The sequence below is a fragment of the Catharus ustulatus genome, chromosome 18 (genome assembly GCF_009819885.2).
Source record: "Catharus ustulatus isolate bCatUst1 chromosome 18, bCatUst1.pri.v2, whole genome shotgun sequence".
Classification (NCBI taxonomy): Eukaryota; Metazoa; Chordata; class Aves; order Passeriformes; family Turdidae; genus Catharus; species Catharus ustulatus.
The window spans coordinates 5145158-5162696 of NC_046238.1; the positions used below are offsets into that span (position 1 = coordinate 5145158).

The 17539-nt window shown below is 45.3% G+C and overlaps 1 protein-coding gene across 2 annotated transcripts; it reads right to left on the minus strand.

Moving 5' to 3' along the window:
* Positions 1 to 1019: 1019 nt before the first annotated feature.
* Positions 1020 to 16817, minus strand: PITPNB (phosphatidylinositol transfer protein beta). 2 transcript variants are annotated; one of them, XM_033075788.2, is made up of 12 exons: positions 16747 to 16817; positions 15825 to 15855; positions 14852 to 14997; positions 14140 to 14231; positions 14006 to 14013; positions 12825 to 12899; positions 11645 to 11728; positions 6766 to 6843; positions 6187 to 6297; positions 5549 to 5671; positions 2496 to 2580; positions 1020 to 1686 (listed from the first exon to the last, which is right to left on the minus strand). In XM_033075788.2, the coding sequence occupies exons 1-11, from the start codon at positions 16764 to 16766 to the stop codon at positions 2533 to 2535; spliced, it is 816 nt and encodes a 271-aa protein (XP_032931679.1). In that variant the 5' UTR covers positions 16767 to 16817; the 3' UTR covers positions 1020 to 1686; positions 2496 to 2532. The 2 variants fall into 2 exon arrangements, with proteins under 2 accessions (XP_032931679.1, XP_032931677.1); XM_033075786.2 differs by lacking the exon at positions 2496 to 2580.
* Positions 16818 to 17539: the final 722 nt, after the last annotated feature.

Below are 17539 nucleotides of genomic sequence, written 5' to 3' on the forward strand. Positions count from 1 at the left end.
GCTTTTTATGATCAAATTTATTTAATGAAATTTCAGTGTCTGCTTTACTGTCAGGCACAGTGACTGCCAAAGGAAACTAAACATTGTACATCCACTACAAGATTCTCTCAGATTTTCACAACTAGTCCAAATCCATGAAGTCACAGGGCCCTCTCCTCTGTGCTGTAACACATGAACAATGGCAGGACACAGCTCCAGCACTGAGCCCTGGGGTTCAGGGTACTGCAATGCCCTCTGTGTGTGCCATGTCTGTGCATTCACCAGCACAGCCTCCTGCTGGGGCAGGACAAACAACCCCTGAACTAACCCAGAGAGGAACCTGACACATCACTGCTGCTGCAGGGCACAGGTGTGGCAGTGCCAGTGTGCACAGCACCAGGACAAGGTGCACAGCACACCTGGCCCATGCTGCCAGGGCAGCAATGCTTTGTCACTGATGGTAACAGAAATCAGATCCCTCCTGGGAAGTCAGGCAAGGCTTGCCCTGCCAAGGGTACTGGGAGGAAACCAAGCATTAATAGATCTTTATCTAACTAGTGCTTTTAAAAATACATTAGGATAATGTCCCTCTGTTATGGGCTCTGAGTAGTTCTTTAAACATGCTGAAGACCTTTTCCCCATGGAGTTTCCTACAGGAGGCATTTGTTGTCCCAGGGGCTCTCACACATCAGCCCTCACAGACAGAAGGGAAACATCTCAGGGGCTACAACTGAAACTGTCATCCTATCTGAAAGCCTACATCTCCCAAAGTGTATTTCCAACATGAAAACAGCTAAAATCACAATTATATTCCACTGCTGTGTGTGAAATCCAGAATGTTTGCATGGCTTCCAAAGGGAAGCTCTGGAAAACAGCCACTGCACTGGCAGGAGGATTTCTGGAGGGAAGGGCTGAACCTGTCCTCACAGCCCAGCCTAAGATACACTGTAAAATGCCCTACAGGTACTGTCAGTGTACTTGTCTAAAAAGCAGCTTCTGGAAAATTTAAAGTTGCAAATTACTTTATAAATCACAAGCCATTTTTCCTTAATCTTGCCAATTTTAATGAAGAAAACTGTTAGCATTTCAATGTACAAAAGTCCAATAAAACATGATTTTTTTTTTCTTTTAAATCAGTGAGTGGGTAAAGTTTGGGTTAAACTTATTCAACAGTAAAAGTCTTCCAATTTCCACTAACAGAATTTTTTTTCTGATTTGACTAGAGGATAACGACAATCCAGAAATAAATAGCTATAAATACATTCATTGTTCCTATTCCAAAAACTCATCACATAGGGAAGACAAAAAAACTGAAATTAACTTGTTTGAGTGTTCCTTTACAATGAGAGATGGGCAAGTTAGAGCAGAGTGACTTGGACAGGAGAGAAAACAAGTAGGGCAGAAATTGGTCCAGTATTGACATTCATGAACATACCAGTTAGCAAAATTCATCCTTTAAATGACACTACTCAGTTGATTTTTTATTTGCTTGGGGTATACATAATGAAAGCAGTTTCCTTGGAATCTTTGCTAGGACAGGTATAGCACCCGGAGACACTGTGACCACCCCTTCTGTCTGCATGTGTGTGTGGAGTTATATACAGAGTCATGCACCCACACACACGGCCAAGGTCCGGCACCGGCGTCCGTCCGGCGTCACTCGTCATTGGCAGCGCTCGTTCCTCTCACTTGGCCTTGGTTACGCAGCTGTGGAGAGAGCAAGTGCGATTTCTGCATTAGCAGCTTCTTCAGACAGAGCTCCAAACATGCAGAGAGATTAGCTCCAGGGAAAAGCAGGACAGGGACTCGCAACGCCACCGGGACTGAGTCACACCAAAGCAATGCCGGCTCCTGAGGGGATCTCAGTGGGTAGGACCTGCCCCCAGGGGTGGGAGCCCACACAGACCAGTGGCATGTGGCACCTTGGGCTGGGATGTCACATCAGTTCCTCTGAGGAACAGCAGCACCCAAGGGCTGGGCACAAGCACCAAGAGGTTGTAACTCCTGGAGAAGCTGCTCCTGCAGTAATGGCTCTGACACAGTTCAGTGCCTATGAAGACTGGGAGGAACTGGATTTCAAGAACTGAACGTGTTTGGAAGGTGATGCTCCACAGCTTCCCTGAGTGACATGGACCAAGCCCACAGATCACTCTGCTGCTGCGTGTGCAGCGAACCGATGCTGGCGTGTCTGACTGGTGCCCAGAAGGGGCTGAGCCAGGGCTCAGCAGCACATTCCCCACCTCGAGTGCCTGCACTGGGTGAGCACCAGGCACCAGGGCAGGTGGCCAGTGCTGCAGGAATTCTGCTCCCAGCCTTAGTGCCTGCATCAGTGCCCATCTGCTGTGTCCTGGGCACTGTGGGTCAGCCCCACCTGCTGATCACCACACCACACTACCGAGCAGGAGGAGGGTAAGGCCCACATGGGTTATGTGGACATTAAGATGATTTCTGCTAGCAATTCCCATCCAAAAGAACATTAATCCCTCTTCTCCTTTTCCATCCAGCAGTTGACTTACACAGCTCGCTTTGCCTCAGAACCTACAGAGAACTCCTCTAGACGTCCGCAGCCAAAGTGCCTCGAACGGAACCCTTCTTACGCATCTGAAGTGAAATAAAACGTGAGCTCCACACACAGAACCTGCCACACCGTGGTTAGTATGAGAGAAGGAACGACCTGCAGGGCCAGCATCTGCTTCTCCCTGGCCAGGGCCAGGACCAGCTACAGCTCAGGGGGTTTGGCCATGGTATGGTATTTCTTTTTGGCAAGGAGACCTGGGAACTGGAGAGAAGCTGTAAATAATGCTGCTTGAATTTTTACCAAGCCCACGATGCTCCAGCATGGAATCACTGCTCAGGATACCCAGTGTGGCATCTCTACCCTCACACAGGCATGAGAGAGCTTGGTCACAAGGCTTTGGCTGGACCAGATGCTTTCCTACTCTGCACTGATGAGCTGATGCATGTTTCATGGAGCAGAGGTGCTTCTCATCTCCAGCAGCCAGAGACAGAATCCACCAAGTGAAACATAAACAGTGATAAAAAGATGGACTGGGATAGAGGAACTCTGGAAGAACACTGATGAGGATTCAGAGAGTAACAGAAAGTAACAAAAGCAGAGATCCTGACTATAAAAATCGACTGAAGATGAAGCACAGGAGCAAAAAAAAGAACTGGAATGTGCACAGAACCCAGAGAAAGATCAGCTCGGAGCAGAAGGAAGAAAGGGTGTTCATGAGAAGGGGAAGAGTACCAGGACACTGTGGGGGAAAGAACATGCACTGCCAGCCCTGCTTTGTGCCTGGTTTGGCTCTCAGCATCACAGAAGTGCCTAGGGCAGCCCTGTCCACTCCTGACCACCCTGCAGGGAACAGGGGCATGGACATTAACTGAGCACCTCATTCCCAGAGGTCCTGGCCATAAAACACTTTGTGGTGAGCTGGGGATGTAATGGCAGTTACTGGTGAGCACAATGGATAGAATAATTGAATATGAAACAAGATGACAAATTATTTTGGATAAAACTAGCATTCATATTATTGGGCAGTGACATTTTTACCCTTAGGTTGTCCAATAATGCACTACACCACAAACCCATCATTTATAGGTGTTTGTAGATACCCCTCTTGCAACAACTGGAAAAATCCCAAGACAGTAGGTCCTCACTCCTCTCATATTTCACAATTTCCACAGAAATCTGGGTTAGTGTAACATCATACATTTATCTTGTGCAAAAAAAACCAAACCAAACAACCCAACTTTTTCAACAACACACAAATTCCAAATTCCTGACACTAACATCTTACACAACAAGTTGTTTGCAAAAAACAATTTGCCTTTGCAAAATGAGAAAATATTAAGTAAATACTTTTGATGTTTAAGAATAAGGATAAATGTTACACCCAGAGATATGTGAGCTGGGTTTGGCTTAAGGTAAGAACTAAAAGAGCAGCAAATATTTTGAAAAATATTTAAAAGGAGCTACTTACCAGTGAGAAATGTGAAACAAAATATCCACAGTCCACAGAGACACAAAGGAACAATTTCATCATGCACACAGGTGTGTCAGGGTGTGCTGCCTCTCTCCAGCACACCTCTGGTGTGCACTCCTCACTGCCACTACCCTTGCTCAGGGAAATTGGATAAAGTCTGTTTCAGTGCAAATGAAAAACCATGCATGTGCAAAAGGGAACCCTCCTGGCAAAAATCAGTTTAGAGAGGACAGCTGTTACACTTTCTCCTCCACAGACACCTGGGAACAGGTGGCTCTAAGAACAGGATCAGGCATGAGTTAGAACTCAGGAAGAAAACTCCCATGATTTGAGAGAACAACTGCCAAAAATACCCAAATGAGAGAGCACAAGGTCTGCAAAAGTGAGTGACCAACCTTGTCCAAAGGGCATTCTGGGGCTGCTGACCCAAAGCCTGCAGCTTATGGGAATTGGTGCTACAGCTCAGCACAGGGCTGTGAAGAAACTTCTTCCAAAGCCAGGAAACATCCCTACACAACACAGGCTGTTCCACACTGTTTGCAAAGTCCCTGGAGAGCATGAGTGGGGAGGGAGGAGCTGCAGCTGGTTTGGCACCAAGAGCAAAGATGCACCAGGCACAGACCATGGAATGTGTCACAGAGCTCCTGTCCACAGCTGGTCTGAAGCAACCAGGTTAGAGGTGTCTGGAATGGGTCAAACCAAGCAAACAGAAACTTGTAGCTGAAGACACACTGTGTCTTGGAAGGACCAAGACATTGGAACTGACTGAGCAACCTGACTGGGTTTGGGGTATGAGGCAATTGTCAAAATGGGAAGGAAATGCAACTGCAAATCTGAGAACTGCAAAAATGCCAGCAGGATTTAACAAGGGAAAGGTTCATGCCAAAGGTCATGTTCTGGAAAGACTCTGCAGAAGGTGAGCCTGTGGTGGCTCTTCACCTCTGAATGTAGAGAGCAGGGACAGTGTCCTAAGTCTGAGCTTTCTCCCAGACATCACTCCATGACACATGAGGCCACATGGATTTGGTCCTCACAGCCACTGAAGCAGGAAAACTGACATGAGCTCAGCTGGTTTCACTGACTTTCTTTGTGGAAGTAAAACTTTGGTGTGGTAATCAGGAGTGGAACAGCTGACAGGTGACACAAACTTGCTTGAAAACATGCTTGAAGAGAAAAAGTAATCAGATCTAGTGATGACTAGAAATGAAACAAAGCAAGATGGAACATGATGGAACAGGACAGTGACAGCTTTGAGCTCCAACCAACAAGTGGCAAAAGGGCCCTGAACAGGACTTTGTGCAATGGGAGTGGTGCCATAAACACCAATCAGACATCCTGCATTTGATGACATCAGAGGTACTCACCTTACAGCACCTCCAGCACGACAGCACAGAATGCAGGAGCTTGAAGCACATGGGGCTGCACTCAAGGGGCCACAGTGCTCACCAGCAATTGCCCAAACACACACACACACACACACACACAGGCATGGACACCACACAACTTGCCTCAGTTTCTGCACAGATAAATCTGCAGGTAGAAGCCTGCACGTCTGAGCCTTTAAAAAAAAGTTTTCTTACCGCTTCCAGCTCCTTCTGGGTTTCATCCTCCATTCTCCTGATGTCCTCCATAGTCAGCTCAATCCACTTGTCAATCCAACAGAAGAGCTGGCGGTGGAAGTTGGTAAATATCCTTTTTTCTTGCTTTAAGAAGATAAACAAGCATTAGATCACAGGCAGGACTTGCTAAAGGCTAGTGAAGTGATAGCAGCTGCTGAATTTGAAGAGTTAAAATCATCAAGTAATTCACACTGCTATGGATTCAGCCACCTCACACCCCTGGATCCAATTTAAATTCACCTCATTTCTCAAATGCTTTGACATGGAAAAAATGCAAAAAATTTCACTATCAAAAAAACAGTTTCGAAAAAGTTCAGCCATTCACATTACTTGAGAATTATGAAGAATGTTGTTAAAATCTGTTCCAGCTCCAAGGTGGCAGCAGCCAAACCAGAAGCCACTTGCTGAAGACTTTGCTTTTTTCCCCTAGAGAACTGTTCTGGTACTACCAGTGAAGCCCCACTTGCAGAAAAACACCAATGGTTTGACTGGCTGGGGAAACGGACAGGAATTCCCTGGCTGTGAGCAATAGGAAACTGCACCACTGTTCCTGCTCAAACCCCCACATCAACACAGCCCCACAAGGCACAAGTACTCACCTTTTGTATAAAGTTTTCAACTTTGTTTTGCAGTCCCCACCACTTAAATTTGATGGTCACCAATTTGTAAGCACACATTTTGGGACACTCCTCATCGGTTGCTAGCTCCTTCTGTTTGGGAATAATATAAAAGAAGTTTTAATACTTTAGAAGTTTGATTATTAGAAATCATAATTTTAATTAGTGCATTAGAATTATAAATAATATAATTAATTTATAGTAAATTAAATTTCACTATGTTGTTATGATAATAAGCATTATTACAGAGAACAACATTCTGATCAGTAACTTGGGGCTGTTCCTGACAGCCCCCCTGTGATTCTCTCCAGGGCACAGCACTGGGCTGCTCAATCCCTCTGGGGATCTCTGGTGTGGCACACACAGCCCATTCCCTCCTGGGATAGATCCTGGTGGCTGCCAGGGGGCACTGGCAAGTTCTGTGCTGTTGTTGGGTGTCACTGGGGTGACGGGAAATGTGTGCTGGGCCACAGGAAATTTGAGCCAAGTTCTGAAGGAACCATGAGCTTCATTATTCTGCTGATAAAGACTTCATAAGGCTGTTGTTACAGCTCCCAGTACCTTCCAGTTTGGCCCCAGAGGTCCTCTCTTCGTCTTAACTGACTGGAATAATGCAGGATCTTCATCAGCTTTGTAGTCCTGTAACATAAACACTCTGAGAGTCAGAAAACACCACCAGATTTAGTATCTCACTGTGTTAAGCTTCTGCTCATGGCTGCCAAAACAATTCCCTGAGTGTTCTGGAGCAGGATGGGTGCAGGATGGTGCTGCCTCACCATGGACAGCTCTGCTCACCTCCTGTGCATGGGGGGAAAGCCAATGGGTGCAGAGCTGAAGGGGACAAATGCTTCCAACAGATGGATTTACTGAATTTTACTGATGAGAGGTATGAAAATGATTATTTCATAAAGATGCTGCCACGGAAACTAGGAAAGGATTAAAAACTCTGGGCTCAGTGAAAGCAAGTAAGGTTTATGCTGTATATAAAAAGCATTTATCCAAGATTAACATTACACCCACACAACCCAACTGTAACAATTTAAGTGGCTTCAAAGCAGAACAAATGCTTGCTACAGAAAAGCCCAAGAAAGTTTAGCAGAGTTTAAGATCCCATTTTTAAATAAAGTTTCAATGAAGTCAAAATCTGCAGAACACAGAGTGACAGAAACACCTCCAAGAGAAGCAGCTCTGGCTGCTGAAGACCACATCAGTTTTCATCTCCAGGTTCTTCCATCAGCAAAGGAACAAAGGCTACTTCGGGACTAAATTCTGAATCCACAGAGCAAGGCTACACATATTAACTGTTAATGCTTCCACAGACATTCTGACATTTACAAAAACCTACTGCAAGCCAAATGGAGCTGAAAAATTCAGGAAGTCCTCCCAGAGGAATATGATTTCACTTACAGAATATCAGCTGTTACACTTTCTTCTCTCCAGTCTTCTCTCATTGTTCTCAGTTCTTTTAACATACCTACCTACACTGCATATTAAAATAGGCTGAAGAAACCCTAATTTATCTAGAAAACATTACCAGGTGTTCAGACAAACTTCCATATTGAGGACTCAAATATATACTTTAGGAATTGAGCAGGTATTTCCTAGAAGCTGCCAAGTGAGTGAAGACATTTCAATCCCATTGCTAATTTGTTTTATGAACTTCCACAAACCAGGACTCTCCTCCAGTTGTCCCTCTAAGCTGAAACAACATTCTAGTTCGAAGAACCCACACAACAGCCAGCCAGCCTCAGCAGGGCTGCCATGGTGCTCCACAAGCCTTCCCCTGGCTCAGAGGAACCTGCATCAGCACTGCACAGCAGCACTTAAACATTTAAAAATTTGAATTATTATTACTGCAGAAAGACTACAAGTTGTATTTATCACCTGAATTTTAGTGAAACCCACTTATGTATGATTTTACTGTAATAAAGCACATGTCCTTTCCACAGACATCACAAAGAGCAAATACACAGCAGCACATGAGATCCAGCCCTGAGCACAGAACTGAGCCAGAGCCACTGGCTGTGTCTGAGAACAACTTCTCATCTCACAAGTTATTTCCAAATATTGTAGGAGAGGACAGCTGCAACTCACTGGAATCCTCAGGTTCTGCATTGTCCTGGAGGCTCAATGTGCTACACTTAAAAAAAATCATTTTTAACAATCCTTGTGTGCAGAGAGTCATCTTCTTGACATTTAAATCACCTTTAAGATACCTATGCAAATACTACAGCAAAATGTTTTTACAGAAATACATTGAATGTTTTAAATTACTGATCATGGCTGCCTTTTAAAAATTTCACACAACCACTGGAAAGAAGACACTGAAGTGAATCAAGCTATAGCCATGGCTAAACAATTTTGCTCTATGTAACTAATTGTTGGCAGAACTGCTGCTGATTTGGGGCAGCAATGAAACAGAAACACAAGAATTCCACATCTTAGTGCCAGGTACTGCATTGAGACAACCCTGAATTTATTTTCACTGTGTGAACATCCTGCCAAGGCAGAGCTCACTGTAGTGGTGTGAGGCATTTAAACTGAGCTACATGAGCCTTGATCTGCCTGGTTTATGGGGTGGAATGATTTGTCCATGGACAGTGTCCAGGGACACTCAAGTCCACAGGATGCTGTTACCTGCAATCCTACCTCCCATTGCACAGGGACACTGGTCAAAAACAACTGTGCTCTTTCTTGCATTTAGGGGCCACATAAAAATAACCACAGCTGGAAACAAATGGGAAAGAAAATGTTATCTGTGAGTAAGATGTAGGAGTGAAAACAGAAATTCCAAGAAAACAGATGAGTCACAGTAAAGTTTTCTGTGCTAGAGACAGAAGCTTTGAACCAAGACCTTTCAGAACTCAGTTAACCCAAATCCTGTTAAGGACAGGAAAAACCCTTTATAGACTAAAGCCCAGATGTACAGGAGAGTATTGCAGGAACTCCTCTCTACACACAAATCCTACAAGCATGCAGGGAAGAAGACTGGACTAGAGCCAAAGTACAAATAAACAACAGTTCTTTGCAGAGTTTAAGGAAAATATCTGTGTAGCAAGAGCTTAACTCCTGACAACAACAAGTCCTTCTTAGGAAGAAAAACAGGCAGCTGCTGGAGCAAATATTACAGCTCAAAACCCTGAAAGCTCCCTGGAAAGCCAGAAAGGCAAACACCAGCCTGCAGCAGCATAACAACACAGAGGAGCAAAACCATTTCAAAGAAATACACAAATACCATTTCACAGGCAGTTTCTGCTCAAATTCTCAATATAATTAATTTGCATTAATGCAACTATCTGTTATCAAGAATGAATTAGCGAGTCCATGAACCACATACAATAAAGTAGTATCACAACAAACCCAGGACCTGGGCACTTCTTTACAGTTCTCACTCTCAGTCTTTAGACCTGCTCAGAGTAGCAGCAGTGCTCCTGAGAACTCATGGTTCACTATCATGTGATATAAAAATTCAAAGCATATATACAGGACAAAATGATTCTAAGAAAACTTTTAGAACCTAAAATGAAAATTACACAAGTCTGATGCCTGATCTGCAAATCCATGAAAATGGAACTGAAAATGGGAGGGGTATCACACTAACTAGGCAGATGGACACAAATTCTGGCTTTCCAGCTCAATATTGTATTATTGCTTTAAGCCAGAGAATGCACATACTGCTGGTGTTATCGAGCAAAAAGCTCACACACAGATCCTGTGGAAGGAAACCCCAACCAGCACTTCCCTCTAACATCATCCACAGCTCTGAATGCTCAGCACAGCACAACAGAAGACCAAAATCAGGTGTATCCAAGTATGTGATACTCCCATATCTTCTAACTGAAACAGCCACCAGCACCACTGCACACTGCCCTGACAAGCACTCGTGTGTTTTAGGCAGGTTTAGCTAAATGGTTTTTAATAAAAAATGTCCTGCAATCACTCCCATCTCCTGAAGAGTCCTGCAGCTACAGCACAGCTATCAGGGGAACCACTGCCTGAGATCACCTTTGAAAGAATGCCAAGGTTCCAGTGAGAAATGACACCAGCCTGGTTATCAGACACACATCGTGGTGCCTGCCCAGAGCGAGAAGTTAAAGGTCTCTAGGAAGAGGCTGGAAGAGATGAATATTTATAAACACCCAGCACAGGATGAGAAGAAGTGCATAAAACTAAAAGCACATCATATTTGTACACAAACAGGCTGTCCCATGGGATGTGTCACAGCATGATGATTCCAAGGTTCAGCACTAATAACGTGGAGCTGTTTAGCTGCCTGTCGTGATAAGACTGAAATGGGAGAGATCCAACTACCAAGCTCTGAAACTCAAGAATCTTTTAACACTTCCTTACTGACTACAGAAGAGCAATTCCTATATTCCAATATATTTCCTCAAACTGTAGAAAAATGGACAGCACACAGAAATCCAAACTCTTAAGGCATGTGTAATCTGATTCATACAAAATTGTAATTTTAGAACTTTCTTTCAAGTAATAAAGATCCACTATGACCTAAACAAGGCATTTAATGTCTTCATTGTACAAAAATAACTATAAATCTGATTTCAATTTGTTTTCACTGCACTCTACTTTTCTACAAATTGTTTCCAAAACCACAACTTCCTCTGATGTTAATCAAGTGCTCATTTTTGCTTACACTTTAAAAAAAGTCTTTCTCTCCTGGGAAGTCACTTTTATATACAAACAACATAAAGTGACACAGACTGCATGCTGGAGATGATTAAGAGAAGGTAGGGTTAAATGTGTATCTAAAGAAAGTCACAGCTGTCACCCAAATTATTTCTACACATACTTAAATGAACACGAGTCAGCATATGCATGCCATCAGTAGCTTAAATAAATTTATATTTTCATATTTATGCTGATTGTAGCTCTGAAACTAAAGTAACTGCAGCACCACAGGTGGGTGAACAACGTTCATTCACAGAACAAAAGGATACAACTTGAATACATGAAAACTCTTTCAACATTGCTGGATTTTACAGATGTAGCTCCATTCTTTCAGTTCTACTGTTACCTGAGGTCATACATTTGAGCTTTTCCAGGTAAAACTATGTTGAGAGAATAAATGTAGAAATAAAATTTTCCTTTGGCAATACTGACTATTCATTTTCCCTAAAAAATGAAGCAGACCAAAAAAACCTCACCCAGCCACTTAGAATTATAATTCCCAAACAAGTATCACAACAAAAATCCAAAACCAGACAAAGCACGTGATTTCAGACATTACCCCACAGAGTGAGCTGGTGATTGCTTGAGTATCACTGAACAAAGATGAAGAAACTGCAGGAAAAGATCATCTGACATTCCTATCTCTGTTGGGTGAAATCCACACTGTTTTAGATCATTCACTACCAACACCAAGCACAACTGGAATCAGCTGCATGCTACACCCCTGTTCCACCACAGAACATTTACTTACCCCTGGTTCTACTTGAGTTCTATCTGCAATGTCAATATGGACAACCTCAACACTCTTCCATGTGTTTGCATCTAAATTGTGAACCTGAAAAAAAAGAGAAGGAATTATTCCCATGCTGGGAATCACACAGTGATGCACCTTGTGCACTCCATGTGTGTGCCAGGGAGTTTTTCAGGATGCTGTAAAGGCAGCATTCTCCAAACCTACCCTTTCTTCTTCTGCCTTTCTCAAAGGGAATGATCTCCACACAATTACACTTTAATTCAGTCACTAATCAATTTTAAACCAGCACAAAGCCTTCACTTCTTGGGCATTCAGGAAACCTGGATTTAAGACTAAGCTGTATTCATCTGTCACATTTGTTAGCTCTAATTAGAACCATTACCCATTCCATTATCTGCAAGAACTTTTTGAGCTAGAAAGGTGTAAAAATTCCAGGTGCAAATATGCAGATTTCAATAACCTAACTGGTTCCCTGAATCACAGGACTGCCTTGAAGGTGGACCAGGACCAGGAGTAGTGTGAGGGTGTGGAATCAGCTCCACACCTAAACTCAGTCACAGCCAGAGGAGCTGTCCAAGAACAATCCCTGCTCTGTGCAGCACACCCAGAGTTACAGCTCACACAAGCACTGGAAACAGACTGACAACTACTCCTCTCTGAATGGTTTATAAATGTTTATCACTGCAGATAAAATTTTCCTGAAATGACACATGAACCAAATTGACTGTGTGGGGAGAAAAACCAGAACATCACCAGCTGGGACAATTTAGAGAGGCAGATTCAATATTTAACTAGAGTGTTCACAGATAACTCCAGTGGTCCTGAGAAATCTGTTCTCATATAAACTTGTCAGCCTAACTTTCAGCAGCATGTCTACAGTAAAAGAACATGAAATAAAAAAAGGACTTGCTGAAAAGCTATTTAAGTATTTGCATGAGAATCAAGCACCTGTATTGACCTCTAAATATAAAAACCAAACCTCTTCTGCTGTCCTTGGATCTGCTTAGATGAGACAGCTTGACCACCTTGCAAGGACCTGAAAAATGCTTTTCTTGCTTTACTCACTGGTCAGGCAATGACTTAATGCAGTAATTATCCACCATCACCAGGTACAGAATACTTTATCTGTACTAACTGTACAACTGCACTAAGGCTTGGTACCCAAACCCCAACTCACGTTCTCTGTTGTTCCCAAATCTGGTTTATGCCAGGTCTCAATTTTTATGAAGAAGTCATCTTTCATGTATTCATTCTGTAAGAATTAAAAGCAAAAAGCACAAGTCTGATTACACCTCTCTGTTCTAAGTTTAGATAAATGGTATCTTCATACAAGCCACTACTAATCCCTGACTAGCAACACAATCTATTAAAATTACCAGAGAAACAGCTCCCTTACCTACACATAGAAACAGGTACATGATAATCTTGAACTAGAGCAGTGAGTACTAAATTAAGACCAGTCATGGTTTTAAGAAATCCAGCTCTACCTGTGCAGACCAGCAGAAATAATCCTGCCACTTGCTGCCCTGCTTCTTCAACCCTTAACTTCTTTACCTCAATATTCAAGTAATTTTCAAATTATTAATCCTGCAGTTAGATGTTACTGTACAGCACAATTCCAATCACAAAGCTGGATCATAATGGCCTAGCTGCCATCAAATTGTACATCTCAAGAAAATGACATAGCCCTGCTGATTCCAGAAGGGAATGCACAGGTATCACAATGAGTCAAGCTCAACAGTTCAAACTCACTTGTTGTTACTCCTTGTGTCACATCCACATGGTTACAATCTAAACCATGTTTGCAAGTGAGCAGATAAAGCAGTTTAACATTTAACTAGTAAGTCTTCATTAAACAGGTCACCAAAACATGTAAAATGGCATTAAAATCTTAACGACATGTCTCCCATCCAACTTAAAAAAACAAGCCCAAAACCTGAGCTGTGCTGATCCATTTAGAGTCCCAGTTACCCCACTTCAACTGAGGCAGGAATTCATTTCACAGCAATGGCATTTCAGACAGGCAGGTAATGATTCCATTTCACTGCTCCTCCTGCATTCAGGAGTGTAGAAGCCTCTGATATGTTGCTTTTCCCCTCCCACTTTTTTTAGCATTATGTCTTACCAGGACAGACATTATGCATCTGTAATGGTAATTAAAGGCATAAAAGAAGACATAGAAAATGAAATCATTTCTCTGACAAATTACAGTTCTAATTATAACCATGTGCAGACAAATAAAGTAACAGGGAGCTCTACACCAGGAGTCCTAGCAAGGCACATATGTCAGTGGTAGTACCAGACAAAATATATCTCAAAAAAACCCAATATATAACTGGTAGGATTTCAAATACTCACTGTCACAACTGGTGTCGTTGGAAAACACATGCAATGAAAAGGAAAAGAAAACACAGCATTATTAGTTACAATTGTTTCTGAAAGGTCTCACATATAAAAACACCAAGGAAAGAACACACATGCGGCAGACTCACTTGTTCTACAGTAGGGATATGCATTCCAGGCCTTCTCATGGAACACCAGGGAGCCTTCTGGAGCAATCATCCGTACAAAGCCAGGGACTTTACTGGGAAAACAAACATGGACAATGTGTTTAACATCCTGACAGCTGAAATTCCTCATTGGTTCCTTCCACTCCAATAATAAAGGTACATTCTACCCAAGCATTTGAGGGGTTGTGATGTATGTGGTCACCTGCAGTGAAATACACAGGAACTTCAAAATTCTTCCTGACTGTGACACGATTAAGAAAAAAATGGGAACAGTAATAATAAGGTAATTGAGAGTGAGCTGTGTGATCACAAGGAAGGCTGTGCTATCCTTCCTCTTGCAAAGCTCCAAAGACACCTCCTGAGGAAGAGCCCTGCTCAGAGCCCTCACCTCCAGTTGCCTGGCAAGCAGCTCCTGACCTGCAGCAGGAATTTTATGTCCCACTCATCTCTGATTCCTGTCTAGAGCAAGCAAACACACTTCTTTCAGCTGTCCCAAAGTATCCCACATATTTAAAATTCATCTATTACATCTCCCCACTCACCAGAGCACTCAAGCACAATTCAGCAAATTACAAAGCAGCAGGAAAACATACACAAGTGTCCCAGAATAGCAAACAATGGAAGGCTACCCTCACTTTTAAACACTTCTTACTCAATACCAAGGGACTACAACGTGCATCAAGGCTTTTCTCACCTCTTTAAATGATAGATTTTGTGAGTATATTGTCCCTTCTCGCCATCCTGTTCATAAGGCTCGTTTTTTAAGACCTGAATTCCTTCCCCACCTCCTGTTTCGTTTTTGCTAGCTTCTGCCACAGAATAAAGTTGCCCAACTTGATACTGAAAAGGGAAGAAAAGTCAAATGTTAGCACCAAAGTTGGCCAAAATTTTTAACACATTGAAAACAATTAGCTTAGTAGTAATACTACAATTAAGTAGTAGAAAAAAGATTATCAGCAAAGTAAAATACACCATATAAAAGATATTTAGTGAACTCTGACAACTTTTTGGCAACACATATCTGCAGCTCACAAACACCAGGTCTACACCCAGCAACTCAACACTTTGGTGCACACCACAGCTTCATTTTTCCTATCCCAAGAGCTAAGTGAATTTGTTGTTCTCTGCTGCACCAAGAAATATCAATTTTGAGTTTACAGATCTTGGAGTGACCGATTTTCAGCTCTGAGCCTTCTCAATTCACACTTTCAACCACTAAATGCTGCCCTTACAATACCCAGGACAGGCACACTACAGAACAAATGTAATGCTTCCCTCAGAAGATTGTGCAACACCCTGTCATGACAGATATCCTATCACGACTTTCTTTTAAATGTACTTCAGTGCCATTTGATTTGCTGGTTTCAGATTTGGGAAGACAATTCCTACACCTGTGGCTTCAGGAAAAGGCTTGGAGTCCCTCAGTGCTGGTTCAGCAGCAAAGTGGTGCCACAGGGCACAGCTGTACTGGCAGCAGTGGAAGGCTCAGAACACCTCAAGGCTCTGTGCTGCATTTGCTTCCTTGGAAATTCCCTGATCAGAACAGGACTCAGCCCTGTGTCATCTCTGGCAGCACAGCCACAGCACAGGGAATGTTTGGTCACATTTCTGACACAAATCCCCTCCCACCCCTCAGTCTGAATAAAGCAGGGAGGTTCAGGACGTACCTCTTGCACTGAGCAAGGTAAAACCACTCGGCTGAAAGAGGAAAAGAGAAAAATCAGTAAAATGAATTGTTAGGCTTCACCTGCAGATAACAGATACAACACAGATGCTCGAGAAAGAAGTGTCAATAGGAGGCAATTCAAGTTTTCTCTTCAGATATCTCTGTGACAGCAAGGGTTTGGATATAACAGAATAGGCCCACGTAAAGCTCAATGCCAGATTTGTGACAAAAGGAAAAACAAGGGATAGAAAATGGTAGAAGCCGCACAAAAGAGCCAGGAAATCTGGGATCTACTTCCAGCTCTGTCACAACTTTGTGTTATGCTAAATTTGTTTATAAACTTTTGCACCTACGCATTACCTTTACTACCACTAAGGCTACTGGACTCTGAAGTAGTTAGCAGCCAAAAGGTGGGACAGAGAATAAACCAGATTGTGGTTTGCTGGCCACGGGAAAGATGAGCCCAGCGGCGTGGAGCTCCCGGCGCCACCAGAACCGGGAGCCGGGACAGGGGAGCCCTCAGCGGGGCTGTCCCCGCCGCACCCGAGCTGCTCCCCAGGGAGAACGGGCAGGAACCCCCCCGAGACCGAGCCGGGCTCGCGGAGCTGCCGGTGCGGGGCCGCGGCTGTGCCTGCAGGCAGGGACGGCTCGGGCCGCGGCCCCGCCTGCCCAGCGGCCTCTCCCGTCACGGCGGCACCGCCGCACGGAGCGGCCCCGGAGGAAGCGGCTACCCCGGGGCCACACGGCAGGAGCGGCACAGGGCGGGCCCCGGCGGCGGCGGGCGCGGCCGGGAGAGACCCGTCGGGGCGCGGCCCGGGCGGGCGGGCGGCGGTCGCTGTAGCAGTGGTGGCGGCGGCGGTCCCGGCCCGGCTCCCCCCGGCCCCGGCCCCGGCCCCCCCGGCGCTCCCGCCGCCCCCACTCACAACTCCTTGATCAGCACCATCTTCCCGCCGCTCCGCGCACGCGCCGCTCCCGAGCCAGGCCCCGCCCCCGCCCGCGCGGCCAATGGCGCTCGCTCCTCGCCCGCAGCCGCGCACGCGCCGGGCTCCGCCAATCGGAGAGCGCGCAGCTCCCGCGAGCGCACACCTCACCCGCCAGCAGCCAATCAGAACGCGCCGGGCCCGCTCCGGTGCGCGTCCGCCCTCCCGTTGCCGGCGGGGTGACGTCATCGGCGGGCGCCGCACGCGGGGGGCCGGTGAGGGGCGTGAGGGGCCCGGCGGGGAGCGGGGACAGAGAGCGGGGCTGGGGCCGGGCCGGGGCGTGGTTCTGGCGGTTCCGGCGGTTCCGGATACCGAGCGCGGCCCTGCACGGCAGCGAGATGGACCCTCCGCGCTGCCTGGCGGGCGGTGCCGCATAGCCCGGGTTCCCCGCTCCGCGGGGTCGGGCCCGCACGGACGCCGCCGTTGCCGAATGGGGTCACCCCCAGCGCCTCCCAGTGTGTGGAAGTGAGGAGCTGCAGGGTTGATGAATGTCGGGGAGCCCGTCCCCGCTGTGACACCGACCCCGTCAGCAGCGCCGCTGTGCTACTGCCGGCCCCCTCCTCTGCCTCACACGGGGGGAGCTACAATTCCCTTTTATAATCTGTTTCAAACAGAATCCTTTACCCGCGGATCCCAGTTAACTCCGGAGTGCCCCTGTGTTGCCACGCAAATGAAGGCTCACCAGAGCCGTAGCAGATTGGGTTTCTGCGGCCAATGCCGCCCTCTTGTGAGACCT

What these genes read in the sequence shown, in the direction of transcription:
- PITPNB (XM_033075786.2), bottom strand. Translation starts at nt 16,766, where the DNA reads ATGGTGCTGATCAAGGAGTT. An exon ending in TTGAAAACTTTATACAAAAG is followed by an intron (nt 5,672 to 6,186) that starts GTGAGTACTTGT and finishes ATCTTCTTAAAG; the next exon opens with CAAGAAAAAAGGATATTTAC. An exon ending in CCCAGAAGGAGCTGGAAGCG is followed by an intron (nt 1,687 to 5,548) that starts GTAAGAAAACTT and finishes CTCTCTCCACAG; the next exon opens with CTGCGTAACCAAGGCCAAGT.